Here is a 16,763-nt window from a genome sequence, read left to right on the forward strand (position 1 = left end):
GCGTTACACGTTCGATGTGTTTCACTTAACGTCCCCTACAATGGGGGCGCCAGTCCACTTGTGCCATCCTCCGCATCGGTTGCTGACGGCATACAGATAACTGGGCAGAACTCGTTCTTGTGTGTTCCGCATTGTCCCTTGATGTCCTGTATACTGAAATAAAATATGTATGTATATATTATATTTATTGGCATACAGACAGTCAAGTATGAGGTTAAATCAGCATTGTTTACGTTGCTCAAAATCAGACATTTTCTATACCTATTCAACAGGTGTGAACTGAGTTCTCGGTGCTGTCGCAATAACGTGACGTTATGATCTTAAAACTTTTTCTGTAATACAAAACAGTACATGTGGCTGGCAAATGCAATTACACTGACTTACCATATACAGTACTTCCAAATGAGATGCCCATCATCTTCCTCAAGTGGCATGGCAGACCTTTTGAGGTTGACTGCACTTGTCGCCTGTGTAAAAAGATTACAGTTGTTGAAATATCCCTCAACACATCAATAATTACAAAAAATGGCTAGAATATTTCCAATCTATGTTAACCTTAAAAAGACAATGACTTCATTATGCTCTCTTCAACTAAATTAGTTAAATGTTGAAGGTTTTGCCAACACATACACGTTTAAATGGTGTCTAGCTGAAAGTATGCAGAACTGTTGTGCTTTTAAAGTTGAAGAAGTTTAACAGCATTCCAACAATAAACAGTTCTGATCATTACATCATGGGTGGTGGACTCCTCCCCCCCTCAAAAAACAAAGCATTAGTACTAAAGCTGCAAGACAGCAAACGCATACATCAAAAGGATGCATTGTGTGAATATAATACCCAATGTCTCACAAAAAAACAAGCAGCTGTATCCAGGGTTCACAATAGTGTTAATACACTAATATTCCAACAGACTGTTTCAGCTTGCAACAGAAAGCTGCATTTCACATCATAGTAAATGTTCTCCGTCAACCCAAAACCAGAAATAATAATGCAGCTTAACTGCTGAATCCTCAGGGTTTACTGACATCTGATAAATGGTTGAGGGCTTTTAAGGTTTTGAAATGGTGTAAATATGAATGGGCATAACATATCACCGACAACGTCACAATATATTATGCACAATTGTGGCTATTTTACTCCCTGATATTAACATCTTCCAGGTTCTTTTCTCACTAGATGAGGTCACTTCAAATAATCAATTCACTTGTTTTTGTCATACAGCTTCAATGACTAAATTAAATGTTTGATGAATAAATTTGTGATGTATCGTCTCCGCTTCCATTCCATTTTATGTTCCATCTTTAATCCCTAATGTTTCTGAGTGAATGTAATTTCTCCATGCTTCCACTGATGACCATGTGTTTAGTCACATTGCTATGAATTGTGAGTAATTCCCATCAGCAAAGTCTGCAGAGTGAAATGAAAAGGCTCTAACACTCGACCACTTGACAGTGGGCCTCGAAGTCTGCGAGTGTGGAGATTGGGATTGGGCCCATGGCCTCCTTTTAGTTTTGACATTTTATATCTTTTTTTGAAGCACAAACAACAGCTCTGTCTTAACTCCAAACATTGAAGGTTTATTCAGATTGTGACAGCTGGAGACGAACAAGGCATTTGGAATGATATTTCCAGTACAGTAATATACAATATCAAATGTACAACATTACAGAAAGTGTACAGTGTTCTCAAAAGAATGGCATACAGTATAATACATGTTGATTTACACACACAACGTACATCAAATAACCATGTGTACAGTTTGCACAGCACCAGGCAGGCATTCATATGAAAGAGAAAATCATTGGTCCATCAAACGCTGCCTTTTTAAAAGACAGACTTATGACTGCAGATGTGTCATAACATTTCATTTTAGGTCTTCAAATGAAATGTTAAAATCCATCTTAAAATCTTTTTTGGTTTAAACATAAGAGGAAAGATCTCACCACGGGATTTCTGAATATGAGCTACATATGTGAATCAGTGCATTTACAATGCTATTTATATTCCATGTGGAGAAAGGATTTTATCATAATGCTTTAGATTTATAATTAATCTGTTTGCTCATGGCAGATACACAGCACAATAGGTGGCTTCTTAAAATTAGAATTCAACATCTAGCAGAGAAACAGTTAAAAAAAAAAGAAGTTCATTTGTGTTCCCTGAAGGAAACTGCCACGAATTATGGACTTTGATAAAGAGCATCTTAACTAAAGTAGTTCATTTCTTGAGTTTTTTTTCAGGTTTATGATGATTGTTTTACTTACAGTAAATTCTCCAGAAACACAGAGTATACATAGTGCACAATATACAGTAAATATAATCATGGAAAAGATGCTGAAAATGAAGGTAATATTATTATTGCAACATTAAGAGTAGACACATGTATCAAAAATATTGGCATTTTTTTCTCGTTTTCTTCACTAACAGTTGAGCGACAGAACAGACATATAAAAATGGATTACATTTAGTGAAAGTGCTTTACAGTTTTAGTCCGGGCAGTTGAACAGCACCGCTCCCATAATGCAGTTCAGAGGTCGGAACAGAAAGTCGAACAAGATCGCAGCAGGAACAGGAAGTGCAGGATATTAGAGGTGAGCTGGGACCGTCTGCAGAGCGTCTTCAGGGGTGCGCTGTACTTTCACATTCTGAAACAGTGAGGAGAGTGAAGGGTTACAATCCTACATTACTTATCCGACATTTACATATCGACTTAAATTCCTTGAATCCTCCCTTGACATTCATGTCTGGATCAACAGTAAAATGACTCTGATACAATTAGTTTGATGAAATCAGAATTCATGCTTTCATCTGGTATTCCTACAATATGTGAAAAGAACTTGTGGGTATAGTCACAGAGCATATGTAATTAATGTTTTGGTCATAAAATACATTTCTTAAAATGTAGATTGCCACATAAGCATCTAAAAGACTTTTGGGAGCAGTGGTGTGGAGCAGGTTATTTGCAGGTATACACACACCTATTTTCCTGGCAGTTTACAGTATACCCCCCCATGAGCCAAACAGGCATTGGAATATATAGGAGACAATACCCACTTGTTCCTTGGTAACCTAGCCATCTACCTAGAAGTACACCCACCTCATCCACAACCACTACATCACTGTTTAGGAGGAAATACACAAGTCAGCATTTTACAGTAGATTACTATTCAGACATTACATTACATTACATGTCATTTAGCTGACGCTTTTATCCAAAGCGACTTACAATAAGTGCATTAAACCATGAGTCCAAACTCAGAACAACAAGAATCAAGCAAGTACAATTTCTTCAATAAAGTTAAACTACAAAGTGCTAATCACATTACTTCCTGCTTCACTGAGACAAATCCTTCAATGTCTACTCAAACCCCAACTGACGTGTGACATATAGAGAGCAGCACTTTTACACACATTATAATAATTGTCTGAGAGACAAAATAATTGATCGTTGACGTGTTCACCAAAAAAAGTAACAGGAGAAAGAGAATGATTTTTTTCCAATTTAAAATTTTTATATTTACAATGACCTTCACAAAGACAACAAGGTTACACTTGATGAAATGATTCAAGCATGTGTGTTCTCCAACTACCGGTTTACACTATTAGTGATGATTTTGTATTAAAGCAGCAAACATTTGGATTCAAGTGGAGGTTTAGTGATCAAACCTTTGGGGGCCATTGCTGATTAAGACTTAACATTTAAGCAGGAAACAAGAGTTATTAAAAAGAAATATTACGAGAATGAAAATGACATTTTAATTAAATTCATATGCATAAACATGTATGTTGAGGTTAAATGTATTTGTCACTTGCATACATAATGTATAAAATAAACTGACTTTACGATAATAGAATTAAGGTAACATTCATTATGTGAAAAATAACAATGTTAAATCCTAGACAGTATTTAAAGACAGATTTTAAAACAATACTAATGTCATGTGCTTATTGCCATTTCCCTCCTTCATTTACTATTTATTCAGAAACACACACTTTGAAGGTCCAGCTCAAATGACCTAAAAAATGTCCTCACTCCAAAGGTTTAAGTCAAATTGAACAAAAACAAATATAGATGCACAAGTGTACACACATGGACACACACAAGTAATTTTTTCCGTCTCTGGATTCCAGTTATAGAGTTCCTACAAAGATGTGAAATGGAATGAAATGCAGTGGCCCTGAAATGTCAATGCACTGCAACTAGTGGAAACCGTAGACTGTGCATAGAATATGGACGAAGTCTCAGTATCGTCACACAGAAGTTTCTGAAAAGCAAATCAAAGTGTGTGGCTCCTGCCGTTGCCATCTTGCAGTGACGACACAACTCACCTGTCACATAACGCGACCACGCCCTCAATTATGCCTACATTTAAGACATCATTTAAATGAAACGGGTGGATAATATAAATATTCACTCCATCAACATATATAGACAAAACATGTTTTTGTACCAGGCTGTGAACATGTTTATTTCTGCTCTAAAGTGAAGGATTAGCATACAGGTCTACAGACATTGACTCACTTTTGGAGCCAACCTCAAGTGGCCGTGTGAGGAACTGCAGTTTTAGGCACTTCCGCATTGGCATCATTTCTTGGCACAACATTGGGGTTGCATGATTCAGATCTGCTGTTAATCTAAGTTTACCAAGAAAATGCATGCAATGCTAATGTTTAAATGAGAAATAAAATAAGACAAAATACATTTGTTTATTTCTATTAAGTGAATATAACAGTTTTTTTTGTTTTATTCATTTTCATTGTGTTCTGTGTGATTTGCAGAGTTTCTGTATTTGGTTGTGTTTTCTTACTTTGCAGAATTTTGTCTCATTTCCACTTCAGTCGCAGCGCATTGAGCTCTCAGGGCCGATTTAGAAAAAATGCAATAAAAATTCAGCTCGGACCTAAAAAGTAAATGCTGACAGGACAGAGGTAGCAGTGTCAATGTCACAGCTGTCTTGATTGCGGTCAGGGATCACTGGTGGACGGAGTGTGAACACAGTTTCTTCTGCCATGTGTGAAAGATTTACATTCTCTGTGCGATAAGGAGAGAGGGACGGATCAGCACCGACTGCGAGGACGGCTTTAGGAGGGACACACACACTTAATACGACAGAACACATACAATGTGCCTCTCTAGAAATCATTAAAGAAAGTCACACACAGCTTTCACAGTTTAAAGATTCTCCCAAATCCAATGGAGTCCCCGGTAACAGATGAACCGGAGGAAACCGCAGTGAGGTGAATCACCCCTGAGGTGGATTGAAGTTGTCTATGTCGTCTGCTGAGAGACATTTCTGTGTGCTACCTAGGATACCTACCTCTGGTCGGTCTCTGTGTGTGTTCACAGAGTCCACGCCTAAATAGACAGACTCCACTTTACATCCTGAGAAAAAGCGAACAAAGCAAAGATTATTTGTCATCTTTGGTCATAATTTTCATCTCTAGGTGACAAGTTTACTTTGATTATCAAATAAGACTATTTAAAAAATATAATCTATATGTTTTTTGGCAGGGTTGTCCAGACTAAGAGTTATGCGGTAATGTTTCAAACAAAATTGATGCATTTTGGGGTTAGTTTGAAAGAAGAATAATAGTCAATACTATTTATAAAAATAAGCCAAGAAAATTACAGAACTCACCGTAAGCCATGGGAGTCAACTTTAATACCGTGTGCAAAGGGCACTTAAGATAAGGCAACTCATCTGTGGAAGCAGAGATAGAAAGTTATGTTATGGGCTATACAAAATAAACTGAATTGTTTTGAATTGTTATGCTATGTTATGCAAGTTTCAGGGTCGAGGGGTACTGCATATTTTCATTTCAGGCTGCCCTTTAATATGTTTATTAAAGCCTTTTCCTTTTCCATAACTTAATATGTCACTAACAGCCATGGCCTGAAGCTGTTACAGGTTGTTTGTACATGTGTACAGTGCGTCTGTACATCAGTCCGCCTGTCTCATTCTCATAAACTTAATATCTTAGGAACGCCTGGGAGGAATTTCTTAAAATTTGGCACAAACATTGACATGGACTCATGAATTAGCTGTGGCCAGAGTTCACTGTGACCTCAAAACCTGACTGGTTGGCAGAGGCATACAAAACTGCAAGGCGATATTTCTAGTTTAAAAACTATCCTGATTTACATCCTAAATCAGCAAATAATCGGAAAATGCGTATATACTTTTCAATTGTGTTTGCATTGTCTACTGCAAGTCCTTCATACCTGCAGTCTTGTCCAGGAAATATGCAAGAAGACAACGCATGACGGCCTGGTGACAAACCACCAGAACATTCTCCTGTCTCTCCAACTCCATGATCACTGGCTCCAGTCGCTGCACCAGGTCTTCATAAGACTGACGGAGAATCACATAACGATCAAAGACCCACAGTTTAAAGGAAACAAACAAATCCATTCACCTATAAAGAACAGATGCGACGCATTTGGAAGAGTCACATTCTCACCTCTCCTTTAGGATAGCGGTAGCGGTACTTGTCTTGGTCTCTCAGTGCAAACTCCAGAGGGAAATGCTCTTGAATCTCCTCATACATCATTTCCTCACAAACGCCCTTTGTAAAGAGGGAAGAGTGTGTGATTAGCTTGAGCAAACACATTTTTTAAAAAGGCAGTTATTAATTATTTATTTTGATGAATACAGGAATCAACATACAGCATCAATTTCGTTGAGGGACTTCCACTGTTCGTACGGTACTCCCAGGCCCTCCGCTGTCTGGATTGTCCTCTTCATCTGGCTGGTCCACACTTTTAGATCGTTGATGTTCTGGTCCTGGATGAATTTCATCAGACTTTTGGCATACTGGAATGCAAGAAAACCAAATCCACCCAATGAGAACAATAATTTCTCTTCAAAACCATACAGATATATCTTTTATACCAGAGATTCTCACTTTTTTCATTTTCGTAAACAGACGTTTTATAATATGAACGGTTTTCTTGTTATCTAATTTGGCATCCTATTAAAAAAGTCTGGACAACCCTGCCAAAAAACATATAGATTACACTGGAAACCCCCATGCATGTCTCTTGGAAAATATACATTTTTTACACATCTATAGTCTTAGTTATATGGAAGTACAACACAAGAGAAAAGTTGTAGAAATATATTAGACAAATGGATTATTGGTCTTTGGTAGGTTGTGGCCAGAAGGGTCATGGTGTCCCAGCTACCCTATATCATATGTTTTTTTCCTGTCACTCAAACATGCCCACAAACCCTATAACGAATGTCTCTGGAGTTGGCCCATAGAAATAACAAATCACACTCTCTAGCATTTGCTTACCTCCGGGCTCGTTGTCTAATCCTTCACAAGATAGAACTCCATCATCACACGCTCGTTGGTTCAAGGATGTAACGGCACAATTAAAACTAAACAAGTTGAGATATAGTGACTAAGGCACTAGTGAAAAATACCACACTGTGGCAGTTTTTTCTGTGCCGGTCTGACGTAATGAGCCCTCTGTGCCCCTTGCCCATCTCCCTTTTATTGAATTTGTTTATTTCTAGTATTGGTATTTAGTTTAGTTTATTTACTTATTTATTTTTTGTATTCTTTTATTTGATTTATTTAGATATACTTATTTATTAATTTTGTTCTCTGTTGTAGTTGCTGCTGTTATTATTATTATTATTATTATGGGTGTTATTGTTTTATACTGCTTACATGGCAACTGTTTGTAACTTTGTCACTGAATATTCTTGTAGATGTCTTTGCATACTCATGTGCCATGGTCTATCGGTCAATGTCCATGTAAAATTAGATTAAAATTTAAAATAGTTTACTTACCAATAATTTATTGGACTAAAAGCCTTTTATGAAAATATGTCATAACTTAAATTGTGGCATGGACTCCACTTTGAGAATTACTGTTGTTTTAGACCAATAAAAACTCACACATGGCAATTGCTTTAATACGGACTCAGCACACACAAACACACACAAACACACACCTCTTTTCCTCTGGGGGATAAGCCAGAGTCTCCTCCAATGCGTCCCTTGATGTTGAGGTCGCTCTCGCCGTGGCGACACAGGTAGATGGAGCGTGGCGTGATGTGGATGTTCATCAGGTAATAGACGATTCGGCTTTGGATGTGGTCAAGGACGCGGTTCACCAGGTAACGACAGCCCACATCAATGATCTTTATGTAGGACAGATCCCTGGAGCAAGAGAGTCAGTCAACCACCAGCGATGTTGATGAGGTAGTTAAATCTGATCTAAGTCATTTTTTCATTGTGTTTCCTCACCTGTCCAGGACCTCGTCCAGAGGCTGATAGGAGGACTCGTAACACTTGATCCTGTTCATAAAGTCCTCAATGACCTCCTCTGTGTTGCAGTGGATGTAGTCTGGACTGCCTAACTTAACTTGCTACAAAGATAGAAACAGAGTGAGTTTGTTTGTATGGATCTGAACAAGTCTTCTTGGTCTCCACAATAACTCTGAGAAAGCCTTCTTATGAACAAATTCTAAGATAAACTGCACATGTACAGTACATGATCTGTTTTCAATTATCTCTACTCTCAAAAAGAGAAAAGACTTACCACTATATTTTGTGCAATGACATCTGGGTCCTCACACACAGACTCCACAAAAAATACCTGCATTGACAAGACAATTAGTAAACTAAGGTCAAAATTACTGTTTGAATTAAGTAACACTGTACCTTGGTTAACATACCTTGAACCCATTCTGTTCAGCAAACTTGACAATAGTTCCTCTTCTTTCTCTTGTCGTATTTGTGGCATCAAACACCTGAAAAAGCAGGAAAAACACTTCTTTAGCTCTGATGTCCACTTTATGTTTTGATATTATGATAATTTGCCGTGTAGAATTTAGGGACAAAGTCAAGGACTCACCGCCACCTGTCCTCCTTCGACACTCAGGTACTGCCGGACATCATTAAGTGCTGCCAACGCACACTGACTGTGAAGGACAGAAGGTACAGAGTCAGTGTGCAGGGCAAAGACTTCTAACGTTTGTAAACCAACTACATTGACTGATGCATTTTCATTCAGGAAGGCAGACTGTAAACACGTCAACCTCAAATATCAACCATTAGATGCTGTTTTTTGGTAGACATTTGTGAAGTAAAAAATAATATGAGACATCCTATGAGACATCCACTAAAAGCATGCGCGGCCGGCCCGACTTTGTCATCAAATCAAGGAGAAGCTTGGATAACAACACACACCGAGGGAAGTGTCTTCATTATCTGCTCATGTAGACATTACTCCTCTACATCTTTACGTAGATAATAGTTGTTTGCTGTTATATTAATGCACTGAATTGGGGGGAGCCAAAAGTCTGCAGGTTTTCATTCCATCCGATTACCTGGAAACCTGCAGACTGTTGGCTCATCATTGCTTTTGGTTGGCCAATCAGTGTAGACTTACCGTCTGATTTTTAATCCCTCTTCATTATCTGGACGGAAGAACTCAAAGGACTTGTAGATCTTCAGACACTCCCTCCGGTACTGGCCAACATTGAACTCTGTTACAGATGAAAATATTGTATTTTTTTAAAACATTGGAGTATCGCTGGTTTCTACTCAAATGTAATATGTAAATATTATGCATTACATATTATATGTTTGTGTATGTGTTGAGGGTGTAGCTGGTACCTTTTGTTGGGACACCAATCCAGTTTAAATAGCGAGTGAGCTTCTTCGAAATGTAAGTCTTCCCACGAGCTGGAAGTCCAACAGTCACAATGAGGGTCGGGCGGTTTGTCATACACACTGTGTGAGAGAGGGAGAGAAACACACTTTAATGGATTTAAGTTGCTTATAATTACACTAGATCCTGATCCAGTCTTTGGGAATGACTGATCTGGATCTTGAAACAACTGATCATTTATTTACTACCAGGGCTCGTAACTAACTCTTAGGAAGAAAAGATGATGGGATGACAAATAAACACACCACTGAATACAAGGATGAAACTAGCATGTATAAGTAGACAGCAGAGGGTAAGGTCTCCAATTAGTGAACCCTCACGTAGGTCTTTAAAAGCTGGCCAGAGGAACATGCTGGTTCATTAAGGACAGCGCCATGCTGCAGAACAAGGTCAGGTTGAAAAGTACGCTGTACTGGGGCCCAGGTTTTGGATTTGGAAGCTGCATCTCTGAACGTTGAGGATGTACATTAAATCTGTTATCTTTACTTGTTTCTTCTTATTCTTACCAAAATGATAATACTCCCCTTTTAAGTTTATTGTATAAAAGAATGTCACAAACTAAAGCAATCACTGTATTTTAGATTCTGCAGACATGTTTTTCTAGCAATTTCCTTTAATTGTTCATTTCTTTCTTTTTTTTACTTTTTTTTTAATTTGTATTAATACTCAAATGTTTAGCAATGCTTGAGTTGCCACCCAAACTTGAGTTTTTGTCTTGGTCAACGAAGATTTCTTTAGTGAATTAGTGTTCATGATGCTAATCGACTTCCACATGCTTGGTAAACAAAAGTCTTAAAGTGGTGCCTTTGTGTGATTATTTGTGGAGAAACTCAGTTTTGCAGATCAACTAATCAATTAGTCGACAAAACCACATGTTAATCGATTAAGAATGTATTTCTTTAACCTATTTTTGAGTAATGTTTGTTTCAAACAACAACAATGAAACAGCAATGAAGAAAGCAGAGCTTGACTCAGCAAAAAACAAGTCAACCCGCAGAGAGTTCAAACCAGACTGGCTGAAATAAAACACAGCTGCCTCCCATCCACAGAGATCAACACCCATCAGACATGTTGGCTGTATATGATTATGTGGTAAATTGATGCATTTTGGGTCGTGTGGGGTGTGTGTGTGCGTGTGTCATATGACAACATTCAATTCACCGAGCTTACAATTACCCCCTCCCAAGCGCGATTCAAATGTACCTCCATACATGAGATGGGAGAAAACAGATACGCTGATGCAACACTACCAAGCACAAAAAGGCAATAATTCATGACTTTATTTGTGCGCAACATCTAAAACAACCGCGCGTAAATGTCACAAAACGGAATACGTGTAAGTTCAAAGACAGAACGCACTTGAATCAGGAAACTAAATTAATAAAATAAAATATGATTTAAAATAGAAATGACATTAGCAGGTGCACATCCTTTGCGGCTCTTGCGGGTCAACTGCATCTTACCCCGTCTCTGAGATATATGGCCGTTTTTGCACGGCATCCAGATCTTCTGGAGCGGGTTTTGGGTGAGTTCCCGTGGAGAAGTCTCTAACGTGAACTCTTCGTTGTTGTCCAACATCCTGGATGTTGGATCACTGAGGTTACCCTGCCTATGTGAAACTGAGGCGGTGGGCTCCAACCCGGGTAGTCTGATTCAGCAGACTGCAGGCGGGATGGATGTCACATATCAGCAGAGAAACAGCAGTTGCTCATTACTGTAACCACTGGAGACGAAGCGCAACGCAGTGAGGGCGCAAAACAAAGCAGGTAAACAGCATTTCAGCGGTGTCATTTTAACCTCAACTAACTGCCTCAATTTGCATTTTCAATTATTCTACTAATTTTATGTTACAGAATTGTCGCCAATTCATTTTTTTAAATGTATATTTTACTGAACTTTCTGTGGGGTAAATGCAACAAATACAAATATTTGAATTATTTTCAGTAATATTTCCAGACCACAAGAAAACATCTGAATAGCTCCCTAATTTCTAAGAAACCCGTTAAAAAATATTACCGTAATGACACAAGCAAGAGAAGCGGAAAAGAGCAGATGATCGAATCACAAGCCAGCAGACGCTCACGTGCAGCACACATGGGCAGTGAATGCAGCTGAGAACTGAACCAATCAGAGAAGAGACGAGAGGTCCAGCAGCCAATAGGAGAGGAGGTTTCGGGGATGGGGAGGGCGTGCTAACTGCTGGGAGCATCCAGAAAACAGTCGTGGCCACAAGTATTAACTACATGACCCAGTCACGAGTCCCAGATATCACACACAACCTTCAACATTACATAATGTAAATGTATTTCAACCAAGGACTTCAATCGGTTGCTGTTAGCTGGGTCTTCTTCAAGCCAGAACATGTGAGAGTAATATTGTCCAACCAAAACAATAGATGCACATTTGTGAGAAGACTGCATAGGACAAGAAAAGAAGTCCAGTACAGACGCCTTGAACAACACAAATTGCTGACACTAGAGGAAACTGGTTCAAGTTTCACTTCCAAGTAATGACTGAATCATGTCAAATATAAAACATCCAGAGTTGTATTGTTCTTTTTCAGTTTTCTCAATTGTTCACACACTAACACTGGTACTTGAAACACAATGACCCAAACCTGGAACTCATGTACCAAACTACTGACCCAGATCTTCTAAAATACAAGAACATTCACACTTTACTCTCAAGTAACCCCAACTTTCTTCTAAACACTTCACACATTTCGCCTAATCTTCACCATAAAAAAATCAAGATCACATGAGGAGAAGGATGAGGAAGAGGTTCACATGGCTAAGGTATTACATCTACTGTCATTACAATAATGTAGTATATATCAATACAGTATTCAATGATTACTGTAGTACAGTATTACAGGTGGACCGTGGTACTGTACTGTATAGGGAACTCTATCCTGCCTAGATGTATTTACAGTAGTGGCCAAGGAGAGCAACGCTTGTGATGCTGATGAGGTGCTGTGGCCAGACCGAAGCAGAAAACAGGGTCAAACCTCACTTTAAATTGTACTTTTTCTATTGTTTGTTCTGTACGTTGCGCACTTTACATATCTGACTTTGTGTTTGTTCGGATCTATACAGTATTTTAAAAAGAAGAGAAAAACGCTAATGGTGACTCCTGTACATACGTAGTATGTGTAACACTAAAGATGCAAAAGGCATCTTCTGAAAAGGCATTCATACTAGATTAAATTGAGCACATCATTGTGGAATTTGTCATTGGAAATGTTTATTCATTTTATGGTGCATGTGTCATTTGAACACAATCTACTAATTTTAGAAAACATAGTAATGTATTTGTGGAGTTTTACCTTTTGTGTCTTTTGACTAAAAATATACAGTTTGTTTTTAGAAAATGTCTGAAAACAAATGAGAAAAACTACAATACAGTAGCTTGTTCTTAGCCCAATGAAACTTAATGTAGTGTCAAAGTTGTAACACCAGGTGACGCTGTGGACTCACTTTAAAGGCCATTGGTTTGGACTGCAGCAGGGTAAAGGAAATTAATACAAATCTAGTTGAGACAAAGATGCATCTTACTGGCAGCTGTGTTATCAACTCAGCATCTACTACGACAGTAAACACATCCAGAAGTCAGAGGGCACCATGTCTGGGAAGTCAGCAAGTCAGCAGGACTAATCCCATCAGCAAGACAACCTCACTCCAGAGCTGCTAGCATAGTCATGCACACACGCACACACACACCAGTTATGTGCCAGTAAGTATACAACAACAACAAATATCCAGTATTGAGCATTAATTATATTAAAGGCCAACAGAGACAGTTTTAAGGGTAACAAAGCAGATTCCTTAAGCTGCAATTCAAACCTTTGTTAAAAATTTTAATGTATAATTTCATCAACAAAATTAGTCAAACTCTTCACAAAGACATTTAAATTTGTAATAAATAATGTAAACAACCACTGCAAACACTGCTACAAAAGGCGTGTTTGGCGGAGTTTTATGTTGTGTATGTTAAATAGAAAAACATAATGTTTGATGATCTAATAGTGATTAGTCTAGACCAATCAAATCCAGATTAGCAAATCCAGTTTAGTTTAAAAAGATCAGGGATCTTATTTAGATTTCTGTTGACTTTCAAGGCCAACATTACATACATACGATTGATCTTTGAATTAAGATGCAGTTACCATGTTGCTTCGATAACTAACCTTCACTCTTGGGAACGCTGTCTATAAGATTGTGTGACACAGTCAGCATTTGACCTCACCCTAAAGGTGTTGGACAGGGTTGAGTTCAGGGCTCTGTGGAGGAAATTCACTACCTCTGCACTAAAACTAGAAAAGCATTTGTTTACGACCTAACTTGGTTTTGGCAACAGTTTGGGGGCAGAAGACCCTTTCTTTTCAAGACGACAGTGCCACTGTACACAAAAAAGATACAGCACTCTATGCCTAAATAATAAATAAATAAATACTGTAATATGTGTATACCCATTAACAAGAATCAAGAGATCTAGCACTAACCATGAAAAACAAACTCAGTAAAAGTATGTGGACAGGGGTGTTCACAGACTTGACAACATAAAAAAGATGGTTTTGGCCAATCAACAGTCCAGAACACAAAGATATTAATTTTACATTTGTATCACTCAGAAAAAGAGCAAACCCCCATACCGGAGAAACTGCATACAGAGAATTGTTAGCTTTTTTGCTTTAACAATTACTTGATTATCAAATATGTTCATATATTAATTTAATATATTAATTCTGTGTTGATCAACTATAAATCCATAATCGGCCTATAAGTCCCTTTTGTGTTGCTTGTGACGGAGGATGTCAGAAGAGGCGATTTCATATGAGCCTGAACAAGCAATATTAATTTCTCCATTTTACAGAAATGTTTCTACTTTTGCAATCATAAACATACATAAATAACACAAACAATCCTGCACTTGAATGCTCCCAAATGCAAAACATCAGCAAGATCAGTGCACTGAGCAGGCGTACAATGACTGCAGAGGCATCACACACTAGCAGGCCACAGCAGCTCTGCCTGAAGCCTTTAATGAGATTCTGAGTGAGAGGGTGAACTTTCCCCCAGATAGAGAGCAGACACAGGGAGGGAGGGAGGGAGCTGCAGTGAGCCAGCCAGCAATAGATGAACAGGATGAGAAAGAGGGATGTGTTTGTGATTATTCAGAGAAGGGATCTGGCGGAAATAAAGAAAGAGCAAATAAGGATTACTGGGTAAAATAGAGAGGATAAAAATAGAGGGTGGGAGAAGGTAGATGTACTGGAGCTGGCAGCATGGGGGTAAATATTGTGTGCGGTTTACAGCCATCGTGAAGTGCACGTAGGGACATAATCTGTGTTGGGTCTGCTGCACCCACTGAAGCATATTTCTCTTCGTCTGCAGTGATAAACACATAAGGGCTCTGTGGGCACTCTAGAGACAAAGCTAACTCAATGCTTTCACAGCCAGTCTCTTCTTAACATCATAGTTACATCACTGTTAACAGAAGGGGCCGCTTAATATGCACTTAAACTGTTATCACCATACTGAATCTCTAAAATCCAAGGTTACTATCTGTATTTGTTCTTAAAATAAGTATAACCATCAGCATCCGCACATGCACACTAGCATGTTTTTCTTGTTTTTCTGCTTAGCCCCACCTCTCTGTGTGTTGGCAGGCAGACAACTCACCAACACAGCCTGAGATCTGTTCATCCCTCATACATCTGGGACAACATTTAAACCAATGTGACCATATTCATACAAGGAACAGTAATGAATCCGTCCCTTGAGATGCAAAGTCTATCAGAGACTTGGTAGAGTGTGTCCTCTCTGCAGGGCGTCTATCAACATGACAGCACAGTAACACAATGTTAAACAGGCCAAGGCTTCATGACAAATAGAGTTACGTAATAACATATTCTTATAATAACTGAGTCACCGGATTATATAGGCACATAGCATTAGCATTGTCTTAGATTCCATTCGTATGCTCATAATCCTTTGTAGCATGGGAGGTATTCTCAATAAGAGACAAAGTATTGTAGCCTGGGGTTGACATCATGCAAAAGTTAACTCACACAAATTCAAAATGTTTAGAGCAACATTAAGGTACATTCGACACAAGCCAGCACCCATTAGACAAGGATTGTGGACCACAATTTACACGGAAATCTCCATCTGTCCCATTCAATGCTACTTACAGTTGTATTCAAACCAATCTTTGTGATACACACATTTCGTGGCTACAAGAATCCCCAAACCAACAATAAGAGGAATTTAAAAGCAGGTCTACAATATCCTTTGAAAACCAAACGGGCCGCCTGGCGGTCTGGGTATGCAGAGATGACCACCTGGCCAGAGGTTTCCCTTGTGGTCCTAGCACACAGTGCCTGACTTTACATTTGCATCGTTTGAGCAGAACCCAAAGCAATACCTAGCTCTAGGCATTTCTAGAACATTCTGGAGGACCAACTTAACCTCTCAGATCAGGTCGGGGCTCTTTGAAGCGGCACTACACTGTAATAAGCGATGTTTGGAAAGCTTTTCGAAGCAAAGTCGTGTTTACTTCCTCTCATTGACGGCCAGTCCACCAGTTACGTTAGCTTACAGGCTAGCTAACCAGCAGCTGCAGACAGGGACACACTAAGTAGTCCACCAAAGCATCCTTGGCAATTGCAAACTGTTTTTTCGTTACGTGAAAGCTGAACTATCCGGTCTGTCCTAAATGTCCCGACTGTGTCCCGCAGGCTGCCCCACTTCTCCCCGCTAGCAGACCCTGTCCGCTCTGAAGCATGCCTACGTGACACAGACTTGTTTACTTCATCTGCTCGCTCGTCCAGCTGCTCTGTAGCACTCACTGCACACACAACTAGTGGCACAAATAGACATATCCTCAGAAAAAGAGACAAGTGAGGTCCCAGGAGGAGTTCGCACCTTACCTGCCCTGTCCCGCATGCTTCTCGGGCGGCCAGAGCCCCTCATGGTCCGGGTTTAAAGCCTCTTCCCAGCGTGGTGTGCAGTGCGAGTCCCTACAGCAGCACAGCAATGAATGAAGTGCAGTGCGCTGTGAGAGGCGCGCG

At 39.2% G+C, this 16,763-nt stretch overlaps 1 protein-coding gene across 8 annotated transcripts; it reads right to left on the reverse strand.

Annotated features, from left to right (window-relative positions):
- Window positions 1–1,556: 1,556 nt before the first annotated feature.
- pfkfb4b (6-phosphofructo-2-kinase/fructose-2,6-biphosphatase 4b) lies at window positions 1,557–16,763 on the reverse strand. Of its 8 annotated transcripts, none has more exons than XM_034532413.1 (14): window positions 16,623–16,763; window positions 9,637–9,753; window positions 9,410–9,506; window positions 8,873–8,939; window positions 8,694–8,768; window positions 8,558–8,614; window positions 8,263–8,384; window positions 7,968–8,175; window positions 6,669–6,815; window positions 6,463–6,567; window positions 6,224–6,353; window positions 5,640–5,702; window positions 5,319–5,383; window positions 1,557–2,645 (listed from the first exon to the last, which is right to left on the reverse strand). In XM_034532413.1, the coding sequence occupies exons 1-14, from the start codon at window positions 16,663–16,665 to the stop codon at window positions 2,586–2,588; spliced, it is 1,356 nt and encodes a 451-aa protein (XP_034388304.1). In that variant the 5' UTR covers window positions 16,666–16,763; the 3' UTR covers window positions 1,557–2,585. The 8 variants fall into 8 exon arrangements, with proteins under 8 accessions (XP_034388304.1, XP_034388307.1, XP_034388301.1 ...); XM_034532416.1 differs by having other exon boundaries at window positions 16,618–16,730; XM_034532410.1 differs by lacking the exon at window positions 16,623–16,763 and adding an exon at window positions 11,155–11,404.

This window comes from Cyclopterus lumpus, chromosome 5 (assembly GCF_009769545.1).
Source record: "Cyclopterus lumpus isolate fCycLum1 chromosome 5, fCycLum1.pri, whole genome shotgun sequence".
In the NCBI taxonomy this organism is placed as follows: Eukaryota; Metazoa; Chordata; class Actinopteri; order Perciformes; family Cyclopteridae; genus Cyclopterus; species Cyclopterus lumpus.